Source organism: Seriola dumerili, unplaced genomic scaffold, assembly GCF_002260705.1.
Source record: "Seriola dumerili isolate Sdu_G_001 unplaced genomic scaffold, Sdu_1.0 BDQW01000301.1, whole genome shotgun sequence".
Classification (NCBI taxonomy): domain Eukaryota; kingdom Metazoa; phylum Chordata; class Actinopteri; order Carangiformes; family Carangidae; genus Seriola; species Seriola dumerili.
In genome coordinates this window covers 1,785,707-1,807,851 of record NW_019174556.1, presented here as the reverse complement: position 1 = coordinate 1,807,851, position 22,145 = coordinate 1,785,707, and the positions used below count along the sequence as shown (strand labels likewise).

At 39.8% G+C, this 22,145-nt stretch overlaps 1 protein-coding gene across 1 annotated transcript in view; it reads right to left on the bottom strand.

Moving 5' to 3' along the window:
• Positions 1-22,145, bottom strand: part of LOC111231419 (bifunctional heparan sulfate N-deacetylase/N-sulfotransferase 4-like) — a 42,780-nt gene that overhangs the window by 9,719 nt on the left and 10,916 nt on the right. Inside the window, exons 3-8 of the mRNA XM_022758500.1 lie at positions 21,398-21,485; positions 19,660-19,814; positions 16,282-16,467; positions 11,088-11,216; positions 1,733-1,915; positions 310-406 (exon numbers count right to left, since the gene is read on the bottom strand). Coding sequence (XP_022614221.1) covers positions 310-406; positions 1,733-1,915; positions 11,088-11,216; positions 16,282-16,467; positions 19,660-19,814; positions 21,398-21,485 — 838 coding nt within the window. The remainder of the gene's footprint in view (positions 1-309; positions 407-1,732; positions 1,916-11,087; positions 11,217-16,281; positions 16,468-19,659; positions 19,815-21,397; positions 21,486-22,145) is intronic.

Here is a 22,145-nt window from a genome sequence, read left to right as displayed (position 1 = left end):
AGCCATATACATATACAGATTGTTAATAATCTCCCCTTTTTTTGTCCCTCTAACAGAGACACAGTAAGAAAAAGAAAGAGGGAAAGGGTTGGTAGCTCAGTACTGTATATCTGTGCATTTAAAGTAGATTGTATGTGGGTGGAAGAAAGTAAGTGAGAGCCTCCTCCTTTGTCTCCCTCTGACGGGACCAAAGGAATGAGGGGGATTAAATGAATGGGCTCTGATGTGGAGTATCTAGGCACCTGGGCACACAGAAGGAGTCTCTTTGTTGCATGTGGATGTGCATGTGTGTGTTTGTTTGTAGCTTACCTGTTTTCTGTGGTCCTATGACCATGAACTTGGGTAACCTGTCACAGGTTTTCTCTTTAGACCAGATGTCTTTATGTCGTTTGTCATCACATGGGTTCTGCAGGAGCAGAGGCAAAGAATTAGAGGTTAAAGTAATGATGCAAAGTAAAGCATACAAAGACATTAAGTGCACATAAGATTTACTACATAGAATGACTGAACTAAGGTTTTGTTATTGTGTCATGCATACCAGCATTCCCAGCCTGCATGGGCTAACAAGACACAACAAAGCCTTAAAAGCCAGCATACACATTTTCAAACAATAAAAAAGGTAAAAAATATAAAAACCAACTTCAAATCTATCACGGTCAAATCTTCATTTCAATGAACAACCCTGCACTGTCACATATATATTATACTGGCCTATCATCACTGCTGTGCCTCCTATTATTTATTTATTTATTTATGCTATGTATAATTACCATTGGCTACATATTCTTAGGCACTTTTTTTATCTATATCATTATTACTTTTATAGTATCACTATTGTTATATTATACTATTATAATATATACTTGTATTATGTATTACTACTACTACTAATAATAATAATAATAATAATAATAATAATAATAATAATAATAATAATATACAATTATTTTTATTCATATACTCTTACAGTTTTTATATAGTGGCATAGTAACAACCACGGTGGCAAAGCATTATTTGTAAATTATATATTTTATTTATATTCTATAATTATTCAATATAACCATATCGGGATAACTACATTGCGAGCAACTGTTTTATTTTGCTTCTGCCACTTTTAATCTGCTTAATATCTATTATTTATTATGTCAATCATGGCTACTTTTTACTGTGGTAACATTTGGGTGTTCACACAACAGCTTAAACCAGTAGTCATATGCAACACAGCTGCCTTCGTAGTTCTGTTCTGTGTTTATGCTGTATGTTGTGTTGCATTGTTTTTAGCACTTTGATCTGCGAGGAATGACATTTTGTTCAGCTGTATACTTTGTATGTGGATGAGTGACAATAGAGCTGACTTGACTTCATATTTTTGTTGTCTATGACAAAATTCACAAATCCCAACCAAAAACAATTTCTTTAACAATTCAGAGTAAATGCTGGTTACATAATCCATCTGCTCTTCCAGGTTTTTGAAACAAAGTTGGCAAACTAAGTACCAATCCAATTTTTGATCATCTGTGCATCAATATATATTTCAGGGTTTTGCTGAGTCATTTCATGGAAAATGAATTATTTTTTCTCCTCCTCACCTAAATCCGACATGTCTGTTTATCGCCTTAATATTTTACAGTGAGAAATAAATGATCTTACTGCATACAAGTGCACAGTAAAATGTGTACAGACATGAAACACACAAGCCCATACATGTGGGTAAATATCCACACAAACACACCTGCCAGAGAGGGTTCCTTTGTTCAGGGAAAAGCTGGAAGTACTTGTGTGCGAGCTGCAGGGGAGGGAGTGTGTGGAGTCTCAGGTTTGTCCACGAGCGAAGAAAAGAGGCCAGGTGGACGAACGTGTACAGACCTAGTCGATCATTGCCGTAGTTAGACAGGTGGGTCATGAATATACTGATCTGGAGTGGAGAACAGAGAAGGAGTGGGGGATGGAAGGGGAAAGGAATGGGGAGAAGGAAATACATACTTATTGTATTGTGCAAAATTGTGATAAAGTCAAAATCTCATTTCCCAAGTTCCAATGTTTGTGAAAAACGGAGGCAGCGCAGTAAATCTAATTACTGTTGTTGTGGCTGCAGTGGAAAGCAAACAGATTATTTCTCAGTGTGTGATGGTTTTAAAGTCACTAACAGAGCAGCTGTCCACCGGGTATCAATATTTGCTATCACTTTGCAAAGTGACACACTCACTTTTGTTATGTAAGATTGTAAATTAACTTTCAGGGCATTACAGCTTCAAGTATAAAGAGGAAAACAGATAAACTGAAACCGATGTATTCACCACTCCTAACAGATAAAGTTGAGGAGGCAGCACAATACTCCTCATAGCCACTGGGTGATGGGAGAGATGCAGCTTACACACAAGGGGGGGGGGTTTCAGAGTGTGTCGGAGTGTGTTCATGATGGTTAATGTGTGTGAGGGAGAAGGAGAGACTCGGAAGGAGTGAAGGAGCGATAGAGTGTTGGTCCAGGCTATCTGTCTACGCCTCAGTGCTTTTATAGGCTGATCAAAGAGACAAGCCAAGATAGCTGCTACAACCAAATGCGCACACACACACCACACACACATATACGCACATGCTTCTTTTGTGATTGGAGGGAGCTTGGGAACGTGAAGAGTCTGGATGAAAGGGTAACACCAGCCATTAAGATATGAATTATTTGGTGGATGTGAGCATGTGTGTGTCTGTATGTGCATGAATGATTGTGTGTCAGTATATTTGGTAGAATGCCCATGAATGTACGAACACAGACAAACACAGTGAATTTCCTGGTGACAGAGGACTGTCGGTGCTCCTCTTTAACGCTGAAGGTTGCCGTAGATACAAAGCGACACAGTGTCGGGGTTTGATGGATCAGCGTCCGGCCGACCTGGAAAGCTGTTCAGAATACTGATCACCTCCGAATACTGATGGGAAGAATGTGTGTGTGTGTGTGTGTCTGTGTGTGTGAGAGAGACACTGTGGGAGGGAGAAAGAGGAACAGACATGTGTGTCGCCACTTGTGTGTGTCTTTGTCACAAAGAAAGCAACAGTGAAAGAGGAGAGGGGAGCAGGGGTATGCATGTCTGAGTGATTTTTTATGTGTGTGCGAGTGTCTGTGCATGTCAGTGTAATTGTTTATGCATTTGTGCGTTTGTGTATGCCAGCGCAATTGCGTGCATCTGCCACTGCCTTCTTATCTTGTGCTCACTCTAAGCAAACCAGCAGCGTACCATCCAGCCTTGCCTGCTTCATATCAATCTAGCTGATGTTAGAGCAACAATGTGGAACCACTGTCGAGGCATCAACAAGCACTCAACCAGGAGCAACAGAAATACATGGCAGTGAAAACTGTTGGCGTGCTCCTCCTGTCCAATGAATCGTAATGTCAAAAAACCCAAAAGCTCCCTCTTCGAAGCATGAATGGAAAACTTGAAGCACTACTCTTAGAGAAGTGTCAAATTAAATTTGACAGCGTTTTACTGGAAACAACTATTCACATTTGGGACTGAGGAGAGAGGGTCTGATGTGAATATTACAAAATTAAAAGCTCTTGTAGTGAAATACAGTGAATGCAGACAAATCTGACCTGAGTAAATAAGATGCTATAAACTACGTTGAAGTCTCCCACCTCTCCCTTTTTGTGTTGTTTTGTGCTTTCTTTGAAAGCAGGCAAAGTGATCAAAAAGTGATTTATGTTCCCTTCAAACCACTCAATACCCTATGATGTCTGACTGTGAGGCTGTGAGGAGACAGGGTATACTGTAGGTATGTGCGTGGTGTATTTTTTCAGATGTGTGTGCAGGAAAGACAGAGAGAAAGGGAGAGAGAGCGAGAGAGATTGAGAGAGAAAATCTGAGTGTTATTGAACATGGAAACATTCATTATGGAGCTTAAGCACTGGCTGCCAAATTAAACAAAGGCAGAGTGGGAAGATGATTTGTGTTTGTAATTGGAGAACTGCAGAAAAGAAAGGGAAAAAAATCACAGAGAGTGGGTTAACAAAGGGGAAGATGAGAGAGTAACCTTGGCAGGTGAGTCTGAATGAAAAAACAAAAAGAGAGAGTGTTAATCTCCAGACTATGTGCAAGCCCCAAACACTTTTGGTGGCTAAGGATTCAATTAACTGAACCATATAAACCTTTTCTCAGCATCTAGTGCCACGTCTCATTCCCTGAATATTGGATTGCTTTGAGTCCCCTATGTGCCTTTAATAAAGAATACTGCGCTAATAATTTAACACCAGAATTGGGCTCAAATCATACTTGGAACTGGACTGGGAGAGAAATGTAGAAATAAGAGAAATAAATCCAACCCCACAGCCTCCCTCTTCTAATCTTTGTCCCTTGTCTTTCTCTCTTTGCTCCTATGCAGCTTCATTTCCCCCTTCTTATTCTTTGCTTTTAATGTCTTGCTCTCACTCTCTCGTCTGCTTCAAAAAGTCACTTCATGTTTTTTTTTCCTCCTCTCTCCAATCTCATGCTGACCTAGATGCTCTGATGAAGCATGTCAGTCCAACATGGAGTGATGTTCTTCAAAATACATACACACATGAACACACAGGCACACAAACACTCACATAAAAACACAAATGCCATGTCTTGGAAGATTAAGAGAACATCAGTCATGTATTTGAGTTTGTGACATGTTCCAATCCCCTTGAACATGATTTAATTTTTAAAGAAATTACTTGTTTTACTGGCTTTTGGTTGAGGATGTTTTTTTTCCACTTGTCTGTCTGTCTCTCTCTCGGTCTGTCGGTCTAATACTAAATACAAAGAGTAATTTCAAAGAGTTATTTTCTAAAAGCAATTTGAAATGATTGCATTGCTATTAGTGTTATATTATATAGTTTTTTTTCCAGTACATATTAATTGTGGCAGTACCTTTGCCATTGGGGAATCAAAAGTCTCAGAAGACAATATACATACTAAATATGGTCAATGATTTTTCTGCCACAATGCAGTGCACAAACAATATGGAGGAGCTGGTCACAGCTGGAAAAAAATAAAACTAATTGTGGGTGTTGAGGAAGACATTTTTCTTTTACTATGTGAAATTTAATTGACTGTTGCACTCCAGAGTCGTAGTTTGATCGATGTCTGATGTTGCACATATGGCATAATTTCCTGTCAGAATAACAGTTGAGTGTGTTGACTTTTTGTACGCCAACTGCTAAAACAGAAAATGCAGAAGCTGCTCACAGCTGGAAATTAAAACTAACTGTGGATGGTGGTGAAACAGCTACAGAAACTCTCTTAAATAAACCACATTTTGCTCTGTTTATATTAAGTATAAAGTGGGAGTATGTTAATTGCTATCTATCTATTTATCTATCTATCTATAGCCCCCCTTCTTCTACCTCACCCTGTCTGTCCCTGCCTTCTCTGCTGCTTCCTCTCATTGAATGTGTAGCCGTAGCTGCCTGTTTCCCATTACAGACCACTTAGTTCCACATACATTTCTCCTGATTGTTATTACTACTAAAGAGAAGCCTACACACACCCCCCCACTCTCCATTTTCATTCTTCATCCTCCCTCCTACCTTCATTGTGCTCTCCCCTCGTCTCGGCTCCCTTCTCTCTTTCTTTCTTACAGTCCATCTCGCTGTCTCTGTCTCATCAGTGGATAATTGAAAGCTGAACGTCAATAAAGCAAATGATTTCGATTCAATTTATTTTGCCAGCTCCAGTCAGCATCCACTAGCCCTGTCCTTTCTGCTGTCTTTCATTGCTTTACTCTCACTTTCTAATTTCTCCTCCTGTTTGGATTGTAGCTTATTGTGTGCGAGTATGTGTATGTGTGTGTGTGTGTGTGTGTGTGTGTGTGTGACTGAGAGTGTGTGTGTATGCGTGTGTGTGTGTGTTTGAGAATCTGTACGTGTTGATGAGCTGCCAAAGCCTTCAGTAGCAATCAGCAGGACTACCGAGAAAGGGAAGGAAGGAGTGGAAATGAGACAAAAAGAAGTGTTGAAAGATTCACGTGCGAGCACAGTCAACATGCACAAGTTGAAAAGTATAAAAAAAAACAAAAAACAGAAAAGATGACAGAGAAAGATAGAACCCACGGAAAGGAGAGGAAGGGTGAGGGATGTGAGGGTGCGCACTGGATAAAACAGAAGGCTGTGAAGGAGGGAGATTGTGCTGATATTTGGTGTTTGGCTAATAAGCTTAGTGGCAGAGCTAAGCGCTAAATGTCAGCCCTGATATATGTCTACAGCTCTGCTTATGTCAGCTGGACACACATTTATACAAACATGCACATGCACACCTATGCAGATACTTGGATTCTGACACACAATCACACGCCAGTGCATGTGTTTGTGTATTTGTGTATCACTGTGCGCGGGTCCGTATGTGCATCACTTCCTCTCTGAATGTGTCTGGATTCTCAAGTGACACAAGATGCCGTGACCTGAAAATTAAATCTCAATCTGTCTGCCACCTTCTCACCCAGCACCCCCTCCCCCTCTCCCCCTCTCTCACCATCTCCCTGGCCGTTTATTGGGGAATGACTTGTGCCCTATTGGCTGTTTGCAGAGTCTAGGTCGTCCAATCGATTGTCGAGCTTATGTGTGAGTTGGGGAGCTCAGTGACTGCTGATGCAGCCCAGAATGCTGTGAAAGTATCCAAATGCACATAGACACATGCACACATGCATGCACACACACATATAGCACATGCACCACACACATCTAGTATGTTGGTTGCTGTCAATGGTAAACTGCCCCCACAGGCCAAATGTGATTTAAAGTCACTGAATGGGAAGTGACAATGTTACCAATGTGCAGATCATCAAACAATAGGAAATCCCCAGGGGACTAAAGCAGTGAGCTACAGAGCACTATTGATTACACACACAAAGTGCACACACTAATGAAAGCTTGTGTGTCTGCAAATGGAAACAGCAGGCAGAAGTGAAAATGAATCATCCGCCTGTATGAATGCGTAAGCATGTGTGTTTGTGTGTGTGTGTGGACGCACGTCATGGCAGCTCTCATTTAGTGTTTAAATTGCTTTTATGTTTAATAGGTCTCTTCATTAAGAGATACAACAAGAGGAGAGTTTCATCTTTTGTTAAACTGATTAAGAAAGGGATGGAGTGAGAGAGAAAGACAAAAGATTGCAGAAAAAGTGGGAAAATGTAATTAGCCTCCGTGTGTTTCTGGCTCTCAAGAAGAATGTCAAACCTTTATGTAATATATATGTACCGGTATGCCTGTGTGTGTGTATGTGTCTGTGTATATATCCAACAGTGGATCTTCCAGTTGTTGTACATCAGAGGATAATTTAGAGGTCCACTGTTGGTCATGCCATAAATCATGCTAAAATTAAGTCTAAAACTCCATTTTGAATTTATTTTAATCATAGCAAAGAATTGACCTGCAGGTGTTTGAGTGTTAAAGTTCACACTCAGCACTGCGTCTTCAGGCTGAAGCAGGGATTTTAACGACTCATTCACACACACCTCCACAGTGTGAATGGTTTGTAGCCCCAGGCAGGCTTTCAGAAGACAGGCTGGCTGTTTAACAGACTGCATACTGAAAGAATAAGTCTCCTTCAACACTATTTTTTGGTATCTTTCTGTAAAAAAAAAAAAAAGAAAAAAAGTTTCAAGCTTCAGTGTATTAAAATGAAGAAGGCAGGGGAATAAAATTATTTTTAGAATCTAATAATAAGAAAAACAATGAGGATAAAGTTGGAATTAAAAGGGTCATATGAAGATAAAGGTAGTTTTCATTTAAAGCCCCCCACCCACCTTTTCCAGCAGGATTGGATCTGATGGTCCAGGTACTGACAACAGTCAGGATTCAAACCAGACACATGGTCACGAACAAACCCATCACGCCACTGAATCCCCTTCACACTGGGAGCTTTTCTCCAAGTGCTTTTCAGCCTTTACTTTGGGTGGTGCACTTCAAAATTCATAAGTCTCGTAAGGATTGAACTCACAACCTCAAACCTTCCATGCAGTCCTCCAACAGCATGAGCTTTCTGGTCAGACGTTTGACCTTTGTTTCCCAGAGCCTTTGGATGTCTCCTCAGACAAGTGTTGGACTGCTTGGAAGTTCTGAAGTTCAGTTTTTATGAGATTATAAGTCCAACACCCAAAGTGAAGAAGCAAAGGCTCTAAGAAATACAGTTCATAAGTGTTGGACCAAAGAGTTCAGGGTGTTACTGAAATCTGACTGAAATTTTGAGGCTATGGGTTCAATTCTCCGGTAACTTATTGAATTTTGATGTCCGACTTCCAAAGAACAGACACAAAAGCTTTAAGAAACACTGCTGAAATGGCCCCCACCAACTGGCTCAAGGACTCAGAGGCCTACTGAGAGGTTTTGAGGTCAAAGATTCAATTATTGAGATGCTCACTAAATTCGGAAGTCAAATGTCCAATGTGGAGAGTGTGAACTTCACAATTCCAATACCTGCAGGTCAACTCTTGGCTATGATTAAATTCAAAATAGAGTTGTAGCATGATTTACAGCACAATCAACAGTGGTCTGTCCCCTGATGGCTAACAGGTCCCCTGTTGCATAGGTACACAAGCACACACACACACACACACATTAAATTATCTGTAGAAATGTTTCCGGCACTAATCGCCACCTGAGGAACACACAGCTAAGTCACACCAGAAACATAATGATAACAAAAAAACATCATGAGATTTTTCAAAGAAAATGAACACCACACAAAAAAACAGACTCTTTCTACCGAAGCCCAGATAACAGTTAGGAAACTGAGCATTAATATTATTATTACAAAGCAATGTTTTCCAATTAATTTAATTCACTCTAATTTTTCTAAAGCCGCTTTGTTGTTGTTTTAATTGCATTTTATAACCCAGTTACGAAAACTGTGTTTATATTGTTATACTGTATAATGCTATTATAGCATTACACTATTATAATTATAATTGTCTTTCTTTACATTACAGTAGCTGCACTGAAAAACACAGCATGTCAGATAATTGTTAACACTGCCAGGATAGATTAGTACATCATCAGTCATGCATTCCTGTCTGCTGGGGCTTTATGTGAGAAAGTACCACATCATAATTAAGGTCTATATATGTTTTGCAATAACACTTTTTATTCTCAAGTGGTACTTCCTTGGTCAGATATTGGGATATATTTATACATCTCCAAACTGAAATGAAAAAACTTGACTTTTAGAAACATCAGAATAAAAGCCAAATAAATAGGCTGGAGTTACCTCGAGTTTATGGGCAAGGAATGTTTACTCAGTCCAGCCATCTTCTGGGTCCATTCAGGTGATTTGAGGAACCAAAAGGCAGCCTTTGTGTACTGTGTTATTATAGAGGAAAAGTTTTAAAGTTCGAGGTGCGTTAATGTAAATTTTGTAAGAGCAAGCTTGATAATACCATTCAAACTGGCCATGTCAGTCATTTTTACAGACTGCTTGCTTGCATACCTGTAAAGACTCATTTACCTCCTTTTAAATCTGAAGTTAAAATAAAAAAAATTAAAAAAAACTCAGGTTATAGGGCCCTATTGGAAATGAAACCCTTGCTCAAATATAAAACTGCTGGTCTTCCTAAAAGTATGCTGGCTTGTGCTGCTCATGCTAAGTGCAACAGACATTTAATTGCTAAGGGCCACATAATTATCAGTCCCTACTAATATTCATTCAATGGAGCATGGTCAAATTGGCTGCGAATAGGACTTTATATGAACAGGTGACTGTTTGTTTGCAAAAATCTCCCTGCTGACTCCTTGTATTCATACAATTTGTCTCACTTAGTGTAACAATACATAACAAGCAATTCAGCCCGCAAAATCACTCCACCCGTTAGACAGGAAACGGTAAATTAAACTCGCTCTAATTTTTACTCTATACCAACCACCTAGTTCTTTGCCTATTATTAGAAAACAATTACTGCTGTTAGGGGAAATGTAAAAACACTTTTTGTGTTACCTAATTCAGAGAAGTTAGGAACAGCGCAATTAGGCAATTTTAGAGTTATTTTGAACTGAATATAAACTGATTCCTAATTTGTGATATCAACTGTCATTTGAGAGGAGTACAAGCGTATACTGTGTTTCTATGCAAATGTTATATATTATTACCATTTTGAAAGAGTAAACACAGGGATACAGGCAGAGACACAGAAACAGACAGAATGAAAAAAAGAAAAAAAAAATCTAAATAAATCAAATGAACAGAAACAAAAGAATGGAAGACAAAATAAACACAGAAAGAAAAACACAACGAAAAAAGCAAAGAAAGAATGAATCAAAGAAAGAAACAAAAGAAAGGCATCAGGAAAAAGAGCCAAAATAAGAAAGAAATAAAACGTAGTAACAAAAAGAAAGACAGACAGAGACAAAGTGGTGCAGAGAGAGAAGAAAGGGTTGGATTGGGTTGTTGTGCGAAGCTGCACGACTCTATGATGTTCCCTGAGTTCTGACAGCTCCTCTAGTTCAGCACTCCCCTACCTGACACTTCAATACAGCCTACTGCTGCTCCATGAGCATTTTTGTGTGTGTTTGTGCATGTGCATGGAACGAGTGTGGTTCAACTCAGAGAGAGATTGTTTGGGGATAATGCGCTTGTGAGCACGTGCGCGTGGACGAGCATCTTAACCGCCACCAAACCCTAATTCTGTTCCTTAATTCAAAGCAGAATCAAGTTGAGCTGACATACACAGCGGGGGTAAGCACGAGCGGAAGGGTGTGTGTCAGTGTTTGTGTGTGTGTGTGCATGTGTGTGTGACAGCAACCCCCCTGTGGTGAGACCTAATTTAAAGTGGGGAGATGAACACAGCTCCACAGTGAGAAGCAGCCCCTGACAGGAAAAGAGACAGATGCGCACACACACGCACGCACATACACACACATACACACACACACACACACACACACACACACACACAAAGTAAAAATGAAAAAGAATGAACCAGACAGGGAGGAAGTTACCTTTACAGAGGGAGAGAGCGGGAAACCCAGTTGGTGCCTCTTTAAGGTGCAAAAATCAAAATAGAAAGCAACAGTCCTCCCTCTCTGTATATCCGCTTGCATGTGTAAGAGTGTGTGTTTGACTGTGTATGTGGTTTCTGTGACTCACTGGGTTGAGCAGCACGGTGAGAAATAGTTCTCCCCCATGGATGCTTTTGTCCAGTTCCTTAGGTCCACCAGGGTATTCCTTATAGTAGATGGTGTGAGTAAACAAGCCGCATGTCTGGCGAGGCAGCACCTACACACACACACATACACACACACCAAAGGGAGGAGTTGTTAATATCTTTCACATCTTCAGTTTACAGGTGCTGACAAACAAATAGCTTATGATAACAGCAGGTACTAATTTCTAGGACAAAATGAGAATCTGTTGTTTTCAATGACCCATCAAAGAGTACTCCACTGATTTTGTATTGCACTCCTATAACACTATAACACCGGCATTTTAATCAGATTTCACTCAGCTCCCTCTGGAGCCACAAAAGACTTCATACAGCTTTTCCCAGTTATGCATGACTACTGCAAAGACCTGTAAGCAGACTTTAATATGTAAAATCAGTGGTATTTCCCTTTAAGTAGCATATGAAATCACTATGAAACAACGATTTTAGATTAAAAAGGTAACTAAAGCAGGTGGTTCCTGATCAATCACCTATTTCAAGGCCAAAGTACAAACAAACCAGCTACAAAGATGTAAAACAACAAAAGTAATTTAGCTAGCCGCTTAAAATATGACAGATGTATGGCTGAAGCATACAGCTGTAGAGTTAAGCTCTTCTACACAGCAGTTAATAAATATGAGAAGCGGGCAGCAGAGCAGGTCAGGGGTACTGTGATGTGTCATGTCATACAGCATATGGTAATGTTAATTATCACAGTGAAGAAGCACAGGTGTCAGTTCTGCAGATGGTTCAAGTCACATTCTTGCAGTGTGTAACAGACCTTTTTCACAGCTGGCATTTGGACTTGTCATAGGATAAAAAGCATGAGTGTAATTAATAACACAATTGATGGCTCTGTTCCATTTAGGTGTTCCAGTTCTAGGACTCTTCTATTGTGCATGTGGCTCACTGACACAGCTTACTGGGACACTTAAATAGAAAGGAGCTGTCATTAAATGTCATTAGTTCCACCTGTGCTTTTCCTATTATGACAAGTCAACATGTCTGCTGTGAAAAAGGCCTGTAAGTGTCAAATTAGGGTTGTCAAAGGACGCACCATTTCCTGCCTCCAGTGTGCTTGAGCTATATAGCATTAGTCCTGAAGAGCTGCCCAGCTGAGATTACTTCACTACAGCAGCAGAGACCCTATTTTCATGCAGGTGCATAGCACAACGCATTGATTTGCACTGGTGAAGTTCAATCTTCCTAGGGCACTGTTAATTTTTTTTTTTCCTCACCTACATCTGTTTGGTATTTTAGTGACTCACTGTTTACCGAAGCAGGAGGAGATGATAATGGATTACTTCTAATCCCTCCTCGAACAGGTGCACTGCGCACCCTTGGCCATGAAAATACTTAAAGTACACTGGCACGCCTTCTCTGTGAGTTGCATACTCTGTGTCTTGATTGACGAAAGCAGGTTCCCAGATGTCAATTTCTCAGATTCTCTTTATCGCTACAAGTGAATCTAACAATGTTATGGTTGGATAAGCGACAGCAACAACTGAGTCAACAGTAGTATCATTGTTTTTGGCTTTAACTCTAAGATCTAATGTTGAATGAACTATCAGGGAGACTTTATAGCTTACTTCAACTGTAATATAGCATGCTCCAAACAAGTCAAGGCCAATATAAATATATAAATATTTAATTATTTTATGCTTATACTTTAAAAACCCACAAATGATATATAAACAACCATAAAAGACCAGTAGGGTGCAGGATCAAGTGTCCAATAGCTGATGAATGAATTGCTTTTTCATTGGATCATTAAGAGAAGAGAAGAGAAGAGAAGAGAAGAGAAGAGAAGGGAAGAGAAGAGAAGAGAAGGGAAGAGAAGAGAAGGGAAGAGAAGTCTTTATTGTGAACTCCTTGTGGAGCACTTCTCTGTGTGAAATAGAGAGTAAAGGCTGGAAGCGTAGATATTGGTTTATCTATAAAACACCCCAGACTCGTTCACACTCACACACACACGAGGGAGAAGGACAGAGAGAGAGGGGAGAGAGGGAGAGAGGGAGGGAGGGAGGGGGAGAGAGAGAGAGAGAGAGAGAGAGAAGGCCACCAGAGCCACAGACACTCAGCACTATTTCACCAAACCAATTATCCACAGAGCTATAGCTCAAACTGATATAGTACATTTTAAAAAGAAATACACACACACAAGTATGCATGTTTGCGCAAGTGCATGCACACACGCGCGTGCATGCACGCACACACATGGCACAATCCCATATCTCAGTCTGATTTGTTCTGATACTGTGGGTCCAGTGGGTGGCTCTCAATCTGCTGACAGAGACACACAAACACCAATTTTACAGCCTTAAGACAACGTCCTGTCCTCCTTGGAGCAAACAAAGATGGAGTGAGAGGCAGAGGAGAAAGAGATTAATAGACAGAAATTGCAAGAAAAATTGGAAGTGAAAAAACGGGAAAGCCAGAGAAAACAGGGAGGATGTGAATGAATGTTTCAGAGTAACTTTACGAGAGGTCAGGAGGCTAGATGAATTATCAGAACCTGAAAGCTCCCCAGCCGGTTTATGATGAAGTCATTTAAAATTTAAATTCAGCATGGACTGAGGTGCACATACAGACACATGAACAAATCATCACACAAAAACTGCCTCTCAGAAAAATGTTCCGCCTCCATGAGCTAAGCTTCGAGTTTGTTTTTCCTTTTTCCTAGCCTCCCTTTGCTATTTAGTCAGTGCAGCATGCAATGTCTTGGAGCAAGAGATGGGCCTTTCTCTATATTGCTGCGCTGCTTTCACATTGCTCCTCAGTTTTAAATATTTAATAATGGCTACTAATACATATTTTTGCATAAATACAGTTTTGTAAATAGCATTAGACAGAACAATGTGATCTGAAGGTCTATTTAGTAACTGTATCTTTTCATCAGATCACATGATCTTTGTTTGCAGATGGATGATTGCTTAGTTTTTACAGAATTGCAGATGTTTTCATTTCTGTTACTTTAGTCTGAAGACTAAGGACTCTTCCATCATGTCATTCTCAACCTTAGAAACAGCTGTTGACAACATAATGTCACCTCAACTTCTGGTCACTTCACATGATCTTAATTTGAGGACTCCACATGCTGTTGAAGATTATGTGATATAATCAAAACCTCCACTAATTTCATAACACGTTACATGTGACTCCTTTAGCAGACCTCTGACCTAAATATCTGACACAAGTGCAGGATGGCCCCAGACTGGAGAGTCTGAGACTCTGGAGTCTTTATAGTAAATTGACATGATCAACAAGCCATTACTTCCTTTCGTGACAGACCTGAGACATGAGGACAGTTCAGCTCATGCTAAGTGATCACCAGCTTTCAACAATGAATCTGATTTGCATGTATTCTTGCTCTCCTATCAGTGTGATTTCAATTCATGAGCAAAATTCCCAACAGGAAAAAGAGAAAAGAAGTTTATTCCAGCCAAAAGAAAATGTATTGATAGCTCTTTTTGAAAGATGATAGGAAAAGAGGCTTCATAGAACAAGCTGCATCCATCGCTGAGGTTGATGGTAACTTGACAGTAATTATTGTTGGGGATTTCATTTCAGTCTCTACTTCCTCTCTACTTCCACTTCCTCTATTCTCCTGGTGGAAAATAAGTTGTTTTCTGAAAGTTTTTCTTTGTTGTTTTTTTTCTGTCTATCTCTGTGATATATCGTGTACTAAAATGTTAGATGTGTATTTTTGTTTAGTGGCTTGTTACTTAATCCAGTGATTCACTGATGCTTCTCAATACCTTTGTATTGATAATGTATAATATTACATTATAGCCTGTCAAACTGTAAGCTTGGCATTGTATTAGAAGGAAGTGGCTGTCTTTTATGACTCTGTGACAAGATGACAAGAAATAAAAGCAGACTTCTAGGACTGATTAGGAAATTGACGTAGCTGTCTGTGCAAATTGTTTGCTCAAGACCCAAATACAGCAGAACAATGTGGACTGGTAATTTTGGTGTCAGATGTGATTGGTTCTTTTGTCAATAAGGGAGCAGTTGTGCACACTGACAAAGAGCCTGACTGACAAGTGAATGAAGAGGAGGAGGAGGACAGAAAGAGGGAGGGATGAAGACAACTTACTTAAGTGAAATGGGCATTCTGTTATACACATCCTGCACATATACAAATGCACACTCGCATACACACAGAAGAGAAAAAAAAAATAAGTTCACCCCTTCAGCCACATAGGGAAGCCATTAAATATTGAATCAACGTGGAGCTGAGCATGCCGTGGTGAGATGAGGTCATAGAATTCATATCACACTTATACGCAGAGGTTACACACCACGAACAGCATCATTGATTTTTTTGTTTAAGACTGCAAGAAACAATCAGCATGCAATTTACTATTCAACAAACACCTATTTGCACAAAGAGACAGCAGATAAAAACTGTTTTTCAAAGTAAGATAAGAGAACAGAGCAGTGAAGCAACATATCCAAACCGACTCTTGTGACTAAATGACTCTGCATTGATTTATAACAATTTATAATTCATTGTTTTAATTTCAGTCAGATGAATTACGCAAACAATTTTTCCCCCTGGCGGGCAAGGACACTACGTAATGTGCATTGAGTGTTAGGTTTGATTCATGACCCGTGCACAATCAATGGTGTTATGTTATGAAACACACATGATAACTTAAAAAAAAAACAAAAAAAAAACACTTGGCTGTGATATCTATCATGTTTATCTGACCAACCCGACTCACCTCTTTTTTTTTTCCAAACACACACATCTGTCCTCCGTCTGCCAGGCCAAGATATTTTATAAAATGTGTCTACACACAGCAACATCACTGGCTTGTATCTAGTGACAACGACAACCAACAGCTGTGGAACAACAAGCTTAATGAAAATTACCTCTGAACCTTTAAAAGATGAACTTAGCCTCACAGTAGAGAAAATACAAAATAATCATAAAGATATTTGCCAATTAAATAAAATCCAACAAACAGGTAGTTATTAAGGTTCATGTATGTGCAGAAACATGTCAGTTGATCAAAGTGTATACATGGATGTGAATATGGATGAGCACATTTGCGTGTGTGAGCATGCGGCGATGCGGGTGCACTCCTGAGGCTTTTCACAGACGTGTAATTAACAGCGATGTCTCCTCACCATGATGTTGCTGTGGATGAAGCCCTTGCGATAGCGAGCAGGCTTGAGGTGGGGGTACTCTTCGGTGCTGGTTACCCGGATGTTCCACACACGTCTCCATGCCTCATACAGCTGCAAGTGCACCGGGTATACACCTGAGTGGTGAGGGGCCACAGCGTAACCCATGTCCACTGGGATGTTGTCTACCTGGGGGGGGGGGATATACACACACATACAAGGACACATACATGAAGGTTATTTACATAAACACAAAAGTTACACTACATTTACAACTACGGCAAAAGACATGACAGCACATAAACACACAGAGCCCGACAGCCTGACCTTCTAGAAGAAGCACTTGGTTTGTGTTTTGTTTGTTACGATGCTGGCCTTCAGGTTAGAAATTTTAAAAAAATACATAGTTTGTGTGAGCATGTGTATCTGTGTGAGTGTGAGGGTGGATGGTTGCTGGGTGCATCTCACAGACTGATGGTGTTGTCCTTGGCTCTGACACACACCTACACACACTGTCAAAGCTAAGCATCAGTGGCCAGGGGATGAGGGAGTGGCATATGTATGTGTGTCTACAATAGAGGTTAGGGATCACACTTTATGATCACATTCACCTTCAACAACATGAACCGACCCCTCCACACTTCACTGTATTGTACGTGCGACACAGCACGGTCATACAAATCATTGCCACCCACTCACACACACATACCAGCAATGCAGAGGAAAACCAAGCAGAGCAGAGCAACAAAAGCACTCGACCTTGTGGACTTCAGATTAAAAAGGGCTCAGATGTGCCCATCAAAATAAAGTGCATCATTCCCAACTGGGATATTTTTCTTTGTTTGTTTTGTTATAGAAAATGAGTACATGACACTACAATTTGTAAAAGCATTCTCACTGTGCTGACAGAAGTGTGAATGTTGTTTTTTGTTTCATTAGTCAAATGTCAAACACCTGAACACCTGCCCAGCCCACATGAGCTTACAAGACCATACTTACATTACCTACAGACCCAAGACAAAGCAAGCCAATATATGGTACTGTATACATATGTCAAAACAGTTATATTAGCTATAAACAACAGATTAAACTTGCAACTCTCTCATGCGCATTAAATGAACAGTACACTATGAAATGCATTTCAAGTAAAATTATTTTCCTACTGTATTCTGGCTCAGGGGATAATTTTAAGTTTTCTCTGCCGCCGGACTTAGTTTCAAGGCCGGAGTAGGTGGTGGTGATTGTCACTTGACAAGAGCTTCAGCCATCGTTGTCTTTATAATAGCCTACGAGTGGTTACAATACTACACGCTCTGAGCAGCGCTACTTCTTCTGGGCAGACTGGAGGCTACAGTGAGCCGCTACCGGAAAGCGGCGAGATTGGCTGGGGTTAGCAGATAAGCATGCTAACTTCAGTAAAAGAAAAGACGTGATAGAGACAAGAGTTAACATGACGTTGCTTTCCATTGCTGGAAACAGCTCTTAGGGAGTAAAGGAATGAAGTTTGATGCTGAACTCACTACGTTTCGTCTAGACCGGTAAGTAAACAACTGTTCGTCCTGACGTTGGCTATGTAGCATTACACAACAACTAGTTCCGACAAAGTACTTTGGTTGGACGTATGTATCACTCCGCTTCACAGGTGTTCTGTTCACGATTAATCAGCGTTAACGGTTGTTATCTATCTTAGATTGTAACAAACTTTGCAAAGATCTATATATTTCCAGAAATAACATGAATTAAATGATGTATGATCGTCAAAGGAGGATGAAGGGAAGGAAAGAAGCCTGGATACTTCAGCGCACAACTGAGGTAACGTGTAGACAAAGTAGAAAGTTAGAGTGCACTGTGTAGGTCAGGAAAATGTTTGTGTTACTTAGCAACAGTCCAGCAACAGTCGAGTTGCGAAACTATTTGTATTCGGGTTGCCAAATAAATGATGAAATAAACAAACAAATCATAATCTGTTGTTGCTTATTTAACTAATATGGCGCTCGTAGAACTGTTGTATAAAAGCAATATCACACTCCAGGTCGTGATGGTATACTGAATATCAGCACAGCGCTGATTCGGTCTTAGGTACGAAGCCGCAAGCTAAAATTAAAAATAGCTCCTAGCCCCAGATCTAGGTCAAAACCATGGTCAAAACACAGTATATATTGGCATTGGTCCAATCCTAATTTTATTACCGCAACGGCGTCTGACAAAATTACCAAACACATAAATTAAAGACAAAGACTGCTGTGATTTCAGCAATATTTATAACAAACATAACAGACATAACATAACAGACTCCTGCCTGTTGTGTTAAATTTACTGCTCAATGTTCATAATACAAACTCAACACTTCCTGTAATCGTTTCAGATTAAAAGCCCTCTGGTGTTTGAGTGGACATAAACCCTTTATTTCTTAACAGGGCTTTTATTGCTGTGCTGCAGTAAGCATATTGTCTCATTTGTGGTTGCTGGTGTTTTTTACATGCTATTCAATCTGCTAGTTTCTTCAGCAGTTACAGATGAGCTCTCTCCATCTCTCTCTCTGCTTGATGTGTCTTATGTTTAGTTATTCCTCTGCCTCCCATACTAATAATGATACATGTAATGGAGGCAATTAGTTTGCTGTAATAGAGGTTATGCTCAGTGTGCAACTTTCCAGCAGCCGGGAAACCAGAGTGGCTCCATAGACTGGCCTTAACAACCCCTGGTTGACATCCATACATGGTCCAGCCATTTACCAGGTTCATACCTAGTCTTTTTTTAAAATACAAAGTCTCAGAATCTAGTGACAGTGCGTAGTTGGCAACACTCTAGACTGTAAACACCCCCCAAAAAGAACCTGTTTGCACCAGAAACTCCAAGTCAGTGACGAGGCACTCAGCTGGCCAGTGGTGGAATTATGATCACTCAGTCAGCCAATCAGTCAGGGACATTCCAGATTATAGGGTTGGCCCTGCTGTTGTGTTCCATCCAAAAGAATTGCATACAGTATATGCAGCTGATTTCAATTTGCAATATATGCCCAGAAGGAAGTGTAATGCATCCCTCATTTTGTTTTTTTAATCAACATACTATTTACATTGAACACAACTGCAAAACATGTAAATTAAAACATTTCAAACAAAAACCTAACAACACTTAAGACATAGGATGTGAATTCCCAGTCTCAGAGTTCACATGTGCATCATGTCTGTAATGTGCCGTGGCAAATAAATAGTTATATTTACTAAACAGCAACAGACAACCTTGAAGAAAATGCAATCATGAGGAGCAAGCATGATTAAAAGGACACGCAAGAAGAAAGCAACAACAAAATAGACAGCTGCAGGAAATGTGTGTGCGTGCGTGTGTGCGTGTGTTAGTGCGCGCACACATCCATCTCACCAGAGCGAACTCCTTGTTGAGGACCATCTGCTCCAGCAGCGAGGACTCGTTGTGGAAGAGGTGAGGCTGCATGTGGCTCCACATGTGGGGGAACCACCAGAACTCATCCACATACTTCAACAGTAAGTCGTCTCCCTCATCCTCCTCTGCTGTGCCTGCACACACACAAAAACACACACGTGAACAAGGACAAAAGGACAGAGAAGTAGACATGCATCATGGAGATTAAGAGCATATTAAAAATGTTTGTCATACACAGCTCCTCACTGGTATAAGGTTAGAGTATACAGTATATCATCAAGCGACTGGGTTGTCTTAAAGCACAGTCTGATACCATGGTGATGAAAAGTGATGCCATAGCAATAACAGATGCTATGATAATATCTCCCATTCAATATCATATTTCTTCTAATTATAATCATGTTCAGTCTCAACTCTATTTTCCTTTTGCAGTGTATCCTGCTTCTTTGTTCTCTTGCGGCAGATTTAGACACTTTAACTAGGAAATCAATAAAATCCGTCCTTGGAACCACAAGAGAGCTTAGAATGTGCAGCAGTATGTCACAGCCTCACAAATATGCCTGTATAAATATTACTCTGTACCTCAAAATCTAGAGGTGGTGATTAAAAAATAGCATAATTTACACACTATAAGCTTTATAACTGAGTGGGACTGATTATTCCCACTAAGACCACTGTGCTGCATATTCATCTTTTCTTTAGTCAATCATATTTGGCAATTACTGTACTGCTGCCTTAAAGTCTAATACCCCATACGTGGTTTATCTTATCTAAATGTATTTTTCTACTTTAAAAGAATTCATTAAATTTACTACAATGATCAGAATTAAATAACTGTTTATTAATAAATGTTTTTTTATACATGCATTGCCTCTCTACCTTATTTTGTATTTAATATCAAAGTGTAAATAGTCAGTTAACAATTGCTTGTGTGCTATGTACTGTATGTTTGGATGCACAACAGAAATCATCACTGTAAACATAATTGGTTTATATCAAACTGAAATGATAGGTTTGATCCAACTGCTTATAGTGCGTGCTACCACTTGTCAAACCGCAAGTATATAAGGCACACAAGTTCTATCACAACTACTCAAAGTTATAAGAATAGTGTTATTCAGACCTAATAACTGCTCTTACTGACTCAGATCAATGCTGAGTGGCATCTTACAGTAATATAATTTATAAAAATCAGTTAATACCATGTAATTGGCCATTCCATTTTTCAATTGATGGATTGTGATGGGTGCCAACAAATGTTACTGTAATGTGAAAATTTCCATTTAGAAAAATTCCATCCTTGCATTTCTTCATGAGACCAAATAACAGTTGAAGATGTTTAGCTCCACAAGGTCCTTGCATGACCTTTGAGATAAAATGTTTTCGTGAAAGTAGAAGTGAAAGTAAAAAGTGAAAACAGGCACATTTTAACATGAAACTGCCATAAATGGTATGCTTAGTTTGAAACACATGGATAGCTCTTATTTACAGTAACAAAGCAAAGTACTTTATCCAAAACCTTTTGAGTGTCTACAAAAAAAAACCCACGTAGTAAATTAATGCTATACGGTAGGAATCATTCAGTCTAAATGATAAAACACTTCTTTTTTTTTTCTTTTTTTTACAGTTTTATTGTGTCAGTCATCATATTATATTTATTATAGTGAGTTATCACTTATATATTATGTAAAATGGAGAGCATATAAACAAAACACACCTGTGTGATAAAACTTCCCAGAGAAGCCAAGATTGAAGGTAAAGTTGGAGATCTGAGAACGCAGTTGTTTCTGAATGTCAAGGAGAGCCTATAGATAGATAGATAGATAGATAGACAGAACATAAGAATGAACATTAGTGACAGAATCACAGTCAACACATTCACTGTATATCAGGTTCATCTCCCCCCAGCCTGCACTCATACAGATAAACACCCGACCTGTCTGACACAGGTCTTAATGTCTCTCTGTTGTATATTTAAGTGAACCCTCTGAGAACCATCATGATGGCTGTGTGTACTCATCAGTGTTTATCCAATGGCAGCAGTCACCAACATGCTAGTACAACAGTGTGCTTGATTGTACTGTCTGCTGTTATGCTGCTCTCTGCTTTGCTCCAGAGGCTATTCCTGTCCTTAAAGTTACCTCAGTCTCTGGTTTCAATACTTGAATCGGGATTTTCTCTACTTATTTGATGACTTCATTAGTTTACTGGCCTTTAAACAAAGACTCAGTAATGAGTGTTAACTAAAGAGAGTTGCACAGTCGCACACACAGTCACACACACCGACAGTAATGCGAGTTAATGAAGGTCAGTGCATTAGTAGCCTCTGGAGGGTGGACTAATAACCACCCCTACCCCAGCCCCCTCCCACACACGTACACACACACACACACACAATCCTCCCTCCTCATCATTCCCTCCATCCATCCCTAACACTACCCCGTGAAACCTTGTAACCCCCCCTC